Genomic DNA, 9,949 nt, shown 5'->3' with positions numbered 1-9,949 from the left:
ATCTTTACAGGAGGGTCAACTGTTGTATACTTCAACCGTTATCGGAAATTGTGTACTTTATATATCAATTTCTGAAAAATTAAATGTTCAATGGTCTTGTAATTTTTATAATATTTCTACAAGTTCTTTTTAATATCTTCCCGTTTTTTATTAAAATGATAAGGGTAGTTTGGTCATTAGAATTAAAAGACGCGGTATCGGGAGTCGTTTTCTCTCGTGATATATGTAAATAGTGCTAACTTCGACTTCAATTATCTCAGTTTCTGTACAATAAATCTTCCTCTATTTGTGTGTATAGATCGTGTTTCGATTAACATGCTATTAACATATAAAAAAGATTCTTGAGAAAAGAGGTTTACAGACCAACCACCTTAAGTTGAAGAACCAAGGGATATTGCTTTAGATTTGTGTTCTGAAAGAAAATAGGACTAACATTAAACCTCATCATAAATAGAAGTAATTAAGATTCGACAGGTTCCTAGTTATGAAATAACTAATTACATGCTTACTTGAATCCTTTTTTAGAGTACATAAATCTAAAGCGATATCTTGATATTAATTCTTCAGTTTAAACTCACATCTTATATTTAAGATTATAGCATTTTTCGTGCGAAAGCTCCAATTACAGGATGAAAAGAACAATGACGCGCACAATGTGCTGGATATAGATCGAGGCAGCAGCAATTTCGTCGCAGGCAATCCGCGGCGTCGTGATATCGTGACGTATATTTTCTCAGTGGTTTTCTCTATGTGGCTACTTGCATATAACATGCCGAACACATGGATCGTGTCATGCTCAACAAATGACATGATTGCTAACTCAAATTAATTCTTGCCTTAACAAGGTGATAAAAGCATTTCCTTGTGTGGCACGCAACAGCTAAACAACACGANGGGGGGGGGGGGGGGGAGATATGCGCCGTGCGTTGTCGGTCGGTCGATCGACGATAGCAGAAACGGTATTTTACACGCGATCTCGTAGCCGGCGCACGAATTCATTTCCCGTTCTCGCGACACACAGTGTCGTGTGTCCATCGTGTTTGTTACACCGACAAATGCAAACACAAGTAAAACGTAAGGCAGACACAGAAAACGCAGGCTAAGAAGTCGTAGTGTTACTTTCCTCTCTCACCTGCTCCATGACCTCGGGCGCCATCCAACACGGCGTACCAACGAAGGTGTGCCGGACTTTCTGTCTGCTGAGGTCGCGGCCGGTCGCGAGCCACGCGCTGACACCGAAGTCGGCGATCTGCACCGTACCATCCTCGCCTAGTAGGATATTACCCGCTTTTATGTCCCTAATGTTATTCTACCGTTAAAATTCGTCTATGCACGTGGTAAATAAGATAGCGTAAGTTTGCTTATCTCGATCACACGAGAGACCGCTCTCGCGGGATCTCTCGTTCAAAGCTCCGACACGAAATACTCCGCTCTCGCGAATTTTCCATCGTGGCATTCTCTGAATTTTTTCGTGTGAAATTTCACTCGAAAGGTGGAGCGAGAACCGAGTTCGAGTCAGATTCGAGTGATTTTTTACTCGTACATAAAGAAAAGGATTTCTTTGAATTTAATATACGTGTTTTACATGGATTTGTTTAATATAAACAACATAATTTAACATCAAATATCATTTTATTTGAATGAAAATGTTGTTTCATTAGGCCAAACCATTATTTTATTATAGGAAAAACAGAATTATTTAAAAAACTTGATGTTTGATTTTTAATAAAAGAAAAATTGATTTCATTATATATTATATATTAACTAACGTTCCACTGAAACAAAGAAGTTTTTAAATATATTTCCGACATAATGTTGTTTCATTCAAAGAGTTATTACTTATGACAACCAGTGTAATGTTTGGATGAAAATATAAAAGAAATATGCTATTTTTGACATAAAGATATTTATTGCTTGGGAAATCGAACAATTCTGTTTGTTGATTCAAACGTTCGTTTGTTTGTTCCACTCCAAAAGATAAAATTATTTCAATTTAAAAAATGTTATCAAATCCACAAAAATCTTTTTCTTTATGTACAGTCGGCATTACATATATCTTGTACCATTCCTTAGACAGAGAGTTATACGATTTTCCGCCTTATGGTCTTAACAGAATGGTTGACTTATCAGTTTAAGATAACGTTTTAAGTCTTTGTCTTAAACAGCACACAACGACTGTCTTGTATCTAGTCTTAAACTAAAGAACCGTTCTATTTATAATGGATGACAAACCACTGTAGAAAAAAAAAGGTAAAAAAATGATAATTTAGACAAGATTTAGTATACTTTAGTTATTATAAAATATAGTCTTAAAATTAGATCGGATCTACAATAGATGTAGTAAGCCTTAGGTTTTTTCTCGCTCAAAGTAATAAAATATAACGTGATATCTGACAAAAGATATTTCCAGTGCTGTCAAAGACTGTAATAACGCTTAAAACTTAAGAATTGTAGTATCTGATAGCACTAAAAATACGTTTCGCTAGTAATTAGAATTTAGTGCTTGGAGTAAAAAACTAAAGATTTACTACATCTGTTATAGATCCAAACTTACAAGTCAGCCATTCTCCTAAGTCTCTCACACATAAAGCGTAAAATTGAAAATTGCAGAAGTAACTCTAATTACAATGGTTCTAATAATAATAGTTTTGATCTTATGTGCACATGGTGAAAAGTTAAAAATCGCACATATAATAGTAAAATATTTCAATCTAGGGAATGATACTGCATACATGACATCAACTATATAAAATAAATTCTCAATTTTGAATCGTTAAGTGAATATCTTCACTCGAAACTGAAGAGTGAATGTAATGTATTTTCCACCCCTCATGGAGACAAATTCGCTCTAATCGATGGAAACACTCACTTGTACGACCGACACTATGCGTGCTGTATCATTCTCATCGGAATTCATTCAGACAGAAAATTGAACGATTATCTGTCTTATACATAACGCATATGGTTAAAAATCACAAAAATAACTCTAGTTATAATAGTCGAGTTTTTTGGCTCTAATTATAAGCATTTTTAAGTATCTTTTTTTAGCTGAAGTACATATAGTACATATTTATAGAATTTAAAAAGAGGCAAATATATGGTTAAAACTTGGTGAAAGAAAAAGGAGAAAAAGGAGAAAAGAACTAGTACAAGCTAGTGCAGCCAATTCGGCGAAAAAGAACAAACGTTGAAATAGTTTCGAGCTTATATATGGACGTGAGAAAGGCTAGTGAAAGAAATTGTGTAATATTAAAAAGTTTCAATCTAAGGAATGGTACAACATATATGACGCCGACTGTACGGAATCAGAATTCACTCTAAGCTTGATTGCTTACGTTCAGCAGAAAAAGTAGCTTAGTAAAAGTTTTGGAAACACATGGAAAAATATAAACAATAAGGAAGTTGACCAACCAATCAGTTTATTTCTTTAGATTTACATATTCCAAAAAATGATAAAAGTGTGACGATAAGTTTAGCTTTAAGCAGAAAAGTAATTAGGATTTCAAATAGTTGAAATATCCTTACTGCTTAACTCTAAAGGTCCTTGCACAATGTCAAGCAACAGACAACAAGAATAAAGAATAACATAGGCAATAGATTTCCAACCTATAGGAAACCGTGTATCAATTGCTGTGCATTTATAGGTTTCCGATAGGTTGGAAATCTATTGCCTGTGTTATTCTCTGTTTCTGTTGCCTGGCATTATGCAAAAATCTTTATTGCTTACATTTTCCCACATAAGAAGGCATTAAGCGCTTTATAATTATTGTTTCTGATTCGTATATTCTTCTAGATTTCGTATAACGAGAAGCGAAAACTCGAGGAAACTTGTGACCAGTATCCCGCGCTTGAGCTTTGAGGAGAGAAAGATCCCGTGACTGGTCTTTCATGTGTTAATAGTAGAATAATCCAGTGGCTGAGAGTTTCAGCCGAAGAATAAATGTGGAGAAAATGTGAAGACTAAAATATGTCGCACGAAGAAAGATAAATTGCGATTATTCAAAAGAGAGAGAGAGAGAGAGAGAGAGAGAGAGAGAGAGAGAGAGAGAGAGAGAGAGAGAATGACATTGGATCACCTGTGAATCTGTCCGTTGCTGTGAAAATATTCAAGTCCCTTGAGCACTTCTCGGAGCACCGTAGCTATGGTGGCTTCATCGAACACCCCGTGCTTGCAATTGGTGGTCCTGGTTTTATGTTTGATAATATCCAGTAAGGATCCACCTTCTAGCAATCTCAGGACTAGCCAGAGCTCCTCCTTCACCACAAACGACGTGTAGTACGTCACAACGTTTTCGTGATTGCAAGAGGACATTGCCTGTATCTCTTTCTAATTTTCCCCCCGCACAAAGAATGCATCGATTAGTAAAAATATCTTTCTCTCGCGCCTCTCAAAAATCGATGTATATTATTTTATTTAATGTATTGAAAAAAAAAGATATATTGAAAAATATAAATTTTCCATGAGATAACGCTTCTGAATCTACATTTTATCGAGGGACAAATAAGAGTATATCGAGATAAGCAGGAGATAGGAAAAGTCATATCGAGGGTAGTCATGCTACTGCTACGTAATATGAAATGTTCATATCCTGCTGGACACGGCAAACGTTATAATTGATAAGAACAATAATCCAATGAATCATACAACACGTAGAAGTTTTATCAGGAGATGTCATATTGATCTGTCGCTGTTATGCGTAATCCTGTGACAAGATCCGTAAAAAAAAAAAAGAAAGGAACTCACCAATAACTCGTCCATGTTTGTGTTCCATTTTTCTAGATTTATTCTCTTGATTGCACATTTCTCTTGTCGTGGTATGCAAAATGCTGCGTGCACCACGGCAGTCGCTCCAACTCCTGAAATTTCACAGAGATATCGATAAATTTAATAATTGCAAGTTCTACTTATAACCCTCGATGTTTCAAGAATTTCTAATTATAGGTAGGGAAACAATCAAAAATATCGATGAATCTAACATTATTTGTTACCATAGTATGATGAGGTGCTGTAAAATGTGGCTAAAAACGGAATAGCGAAGGGATACCGATTTAGTTCCATTAACGACACTTGCAGCCGACGTTCCTAAATACACAATGCACTACCGGCAAAATATTGCGGATTGCAAAAAAGAACTTCTCTTTTCTAAAAGATATGCTCTCTTATTTATTTTTAACGACGATATTAATATTATTTTCCCATAACATCGAAAAATTACGTTTCTCTAAGTATTATGCGCATACTAGTAAAATATGCATAGGATTTAAATTTGAAATCTAAAAATTATCGCGAATAGGATTCAATTTAGTGAATTGATAGATAGCGAATCGATTTATTCATGCCTTTTCCGAACATATTTTTTTCTATAGAAATATTATAGAATTTGAAAACTTAAAAACTGCCATGAGAACAGAATTCGATCTAGTAAGCCAATAGATAACAAATCGATTTATTTTCGATATATGTGCGTCTCTTCCGAAGACATTTTTTCTTATATATGAAAGAATACATCCAAGTAAAATTAAAATTGCAGAAACTACACAGTAGTAAGAAAATAAAAAATGAAAAACGAACTCGTTTTCAATAAAAACAACGTTTGTATAAAATGTACATAGAATTTGAACATTTGAAAATTGCTGCGAATAGGATTCGACATAGTGAATCGATAGATAATAAATCGATTAATTTTTGTCATTCGCGCGCCTCTTTCGAAGATATTTCCTTCCATTTATAAGAGAATATATATAAAACAAAACTAAAATTGCACAAATTACACAGTGGTAAGGAAATTAAGAAAAAAAGGGCAAAGTTATTTCCAGTAAAAATGAAATTTGCATAAAATGCGCGTAGAATTTGAAAATTTAAAAAGTACCGCGAACAAGATTTGATCAAATGAATCGATTTATTTCCGTGATTCGGGCACTTCCGAAGACATTTCTTTCCTACGCATCAATGAATATATATCAAAGTAAAATTGAAATAATATAAATTATACATTAGCTAGGAAATAAAAAAGAAAAGGCAAACTCGTTTTCCGTAAAAACGACATTCGTATATTCATCGCTCCTGACGTCCCCAGCTGAAACCAACAATATGATTCGCGAATTCCTGCTCGACCTATACTTTCCACCGATCATCGGCGTGACAGCTAACGCGATGACTCGTCCAGCGGGAGAGTTACGGCTCTAACACGAGAATACAGCCCTGATGAACACGCACCGACCGTCCTCTGGTGCAGGTTAACTAGGTTATGGTAGAACGTATATACTCGTGTGGCACTCCGTGCTGAGCGAGTGGGACAATGCGCTTTCCAGCAGCCGTCGCGTCGCCAGATCTTGCGATGATCGAGGAGACACCAGATCGCGTAGTTTCGTCACATTTAACGCAGAACGAGGCGGCCGACGCGTCACCGATGTTGTCCTCGTCTTCATTCCTATCCTCAGTCACGACCATCGTCATCGTAGCGTGACGTTCCGCTATCTCCCTGACGTCGCGGACGTCGGTCAGCCGGTGCGCGTCCCCAGTCGAGCGCGCTGCCACGGCGGGAGCGCGACTTCTCGGTGGAACAGCGCGCTCGTCTAGGTGTCGGGTAACCCGGCCGGCAATCGGTACTTACCGATAACCTCCTTCAGCTCGTAGTCGTCCTTGGTATTCGGCCAGCCCTGCACGACCGTCGAGGAGCTCGCGGACGCCATTTTGCTGGCCAGTGCCGGGCCGAGGCGCGCGTGCTTAGCGGCTGCTCGGGTGCCCCGCGACAGCGACGATAACGAGGCTGCCCGCGCGCTGCAATCACGTGTCGCAACGGCGCTCGTGACGATGGCGGCGCTGCTGTTGGGGGGGAGGTACGCAGCGCAGCGATCGTTCGCGGCAGGTACGCCCCCCTGACCGTCGTTCCGCGGACCTGAGCTCGCGGTCACCGACACTACTGCTGACACTGCTGGTAAATTTGGCGGCGTGGACGAGCGAAACGACTTCTGCCGAAATACGCCCGGCGAGCACGACGGCAACACTTCCGGTGAGATTTTCCTGGAAAACGATGAATATGATGTATGCGATTTTTCGTAGCGATCGAAAGGGGTAAGTGGAGGAGGGAGAGTGCTTCGATGCTTTTTCGTGCCTCATTCTTTACCTTCACGCTCATCAATTCGAGACGCGTCAGACGGCCCCACTTAAGATGTCAACAATGGACGATGTTACGTGAGGTCTGAGAAAGTGGAGAAAATAGATTTCGTTTGAGAATTTGTGGCGATTTGGTTCTCACTTGTATCTTCAGCACTTCGATTGTCATGAGAAATGTCAGAGGTTATAAGGTATGTACCATAACCCGCATTCTTAATTTTAGTGACGAGTACTCTGACGAATCTGCCTAGACATCTGTTTTAATTCGAGGATGCCAAACATATACAATGTAAAGAGAAGTCGATCTGGATTTGAAACTTGATCACAAAGATTTTAGGGTAGTTGGTCCATAACGATATTGAAAGGTAGTAATTAATACACGAAGAAGCTCAACAAATTTATGCTAAATCCCTATAATATTAAATAATATTTCTGAAATATTAATAGATGTTATATGTCTACTCTTAATATTATTTTTTATTATTATTATATTTAATAATATTTTAAAATAATAATAATATGAAAACATATATAAGAAAAAAAAATATATATATATGTATTTTCTCATATATGTTTCTATATTATTATTTTTTAAAAATTCTAAAAACATTTTTATATTATGCCAAGAATATTATGTGAAGTGGACATATAACATGAATAGAAAATTCCTTATAATATTAAAAAATATCATATAACATTTTTAGAATATTATAAAAATATTATTTTAATATTTAATAATATTCATATAATATTTGAGGAATATTATATACTTATAAGGATGTTTATTGACATGATTGATAACATGTAGCTTAGACACTATTGTAAGAAAATATCAATCATAATAAATGATTTATATAATCTTTAAAAACTCATAAAGAAATTAACGTTTTCGCGCTTTGATATACAGGATCCGCCACCAAAATCCGGACAAATTTAAATTTGAATTTTCCGCCTCATTTGACTTCGGCGGTAGGTCGTTGTTGACGTTCGGGCAAGTCAGATGTTTGTAGTAAGCGTGCATAACCTCAAAATGTCCGAGCAGATAAGATCGAATGCGGAGTATAATCGAAGGCCTTCACGCTGGGTGTTCGGAGACCAAAATTATTCGGTTCTTCGGGTACCCGAGATCGACCGTATATGATGTTGCGGCTAAATATAATAGGATGAAGTTTCTGGCCTCTGTTCACGTCCTAGGCGTCGTCTCCAATGAGGATCACGTCGTACCGTCACATTTCTTCCAAAAGAAAGAAACTGTCACAAAAAAGGTTTATTTACGCGTTTTAACGGAGATAATGAAGCCGTGGATAGATACCGTAGCCGCCGGGAGACCGTACGTCTTTCAGCAGGACGACGCACCAACGCACACAAGTCACTTAGTTCAAAACTGGCTGTCAGATAATGTGGACATATTTTGGTTCAAGGAATTCTGGCCTCCGATTAGTTCAGATTTGAATCCGTTGGACTACTACGTATGGAATGTCATTGAATGAGTGACCAATAAGTCGAGACATCCCAACATGAGATCTCTCCAGGCCGCTATCCAAGCGGCATTCACTAATATGGACAAGGACATGAGAGCGTGCCAGCGCTTCAGGACGAGGATCGAAGCAATCATTGAAATAAAAGGGGGTTATATAGAGTAATTTTACTCTAAAAGTATATCACTAGTGATTAGTGAAAAATTTTTTTGTAATTTTTATATTTTGACGAATAGAATTTTGTTTAAATAAATTGTTAATTTGGTTCGAATTTTGGTGGACTCTATATAATAGGACTGCCCTTAATTTGCACTTTTCCATGGTTACTGCCGACTGCCATCCCTGCTCCTCTCGTTTCATAATGTTTAGACCAGGGTATCGATCACGTAACTTTTTCCTTCGAGTAGAAATGTGAAAAGTAAAAAAAATTCGTGATCATATAAGCCCTGGTCTACAATAAGTACTTTAAACCTTAAGCCTTGAAAAATTGACCAATCACAATCGAATTATAGAAAAATAATAAATTGTGATTGGTAAATTTCTTAAGGCTTAGAGCTTAAATTCTCATTGTAGATGCCCGCCTTACGTCGACGAAACATGGAAACGTGAAATTATTCACGTGAACTTCCTCGCCATCAAATTTGCCGGCAAAAAGGTAAAAACCTAGTGATATGACTGATCCAGTATATAATTGATGCTTTCCATTTAATGACACAAATCGATACAAGCATCATTCTAACCTTTGTTATTCATTGTCGACTTGTGTCTTCAAATGGAAAGCACTACTAATGTTACTACTACATTGAAATACAAGAAACGTAACGTTTCTAAGATTATAGAGTTATTTTTAAGGTTAGAATGTTGATTAGATGTTCAAATGACAGGCTCGCTTCTTCGATATTATACCATTATTAATATTTGATAATTTTTACTTTTCATACATTCAGCTTTACATAATCACGCGAATAGTGAAAAAGTTCACTATTCGGAATCAGTACAGCGGAAAATGAAAAGTGAAATCTTTCGTGTGAGATTACATGATCGATATCCAGATCGGCAAAATTTGCACACTTCGCCCGATTTTATTAGAATGAAACAATAAATTCAATGAAAAACCGACATTTAATTTGACTTCGAGATCTTTTATAGATTAGGAATATCAAGCTGCATATTACACGCAGCAAGACGCGATAAATTTTACCGCGTAAAAGGTTCCGAAAGTCAGATTGAATGTCGATTCTTCATTTATTATTTTATTTTGCTACTTTTGAATAACATAAAAATTCGTTTTAATCATTAATAGATTAAGTCTACTAGGGGATACCATTAAAAAAAAAAACGCGTTAATAATAAT

At 36.8% G+C, this 9,949-nt stretch overlaps 1 protein-coding gene across 1 annotated transcript in view; it reads right to left on the bottom strand.

The window, feature by feature from the left end:
* The window catches only part of LOC106751258 (serine/threonine-protein kinase OSR1), a 15,726-nt gene extending 7,588 nt beyond the window's left edge, over nt 1-8,138 (bottom strand). Inside the window, exons 1-6 of the mRNA XM_014632113.1 lie at nt 8,023-8,138; nt 7,260-7,372; nt 6,615-7,115; nt 4,745-4,857; nt 4,077-4,327; nt 1,133-1,298 (exon numbers count right to left, since the gene is read on the bottom strand). Of these exons, the coding sequence (XP_014487599.1) occupies nt 1,133-1,298; nt 4,077-4,327; nt 4,745-4,857; nt 6,615-7,115; nt 7,260-7,372; nt 8,023-8,138 (1,260 nt within the window). The remainder of the gene's footprint in view (nt 1-1,132; nt 1,299-4,076; nt 4,328-4,744; nt 4,858-6,614; nt 7,116-7,259; nt 7,373-8,022) is intronic.
* Between the last annotated feature and the right edge of the window lie 1,811 nt (nt 8,139-9,949).

This window comes from Dinoponera quadriceps, unplaced genomic scaffold (genome assembly GCF_001313825.1).
Source record: "Dinoponera quadriceps isolate SergipeBrazil2010 unplaced genomic scaffold, ASM131382v1 scaffold8200, whole genome shotgun sequence".
NCBI classification, from domain to species: Eukaryota; Metazoa; Arthropoda; class Insecta; order Hymenoptera; family Formicidae; genus Dinoponera; species Dinoponera quadriceps.
This window is presented reverse-complemented; position numbering and strand designations above follow the sequence as displayed.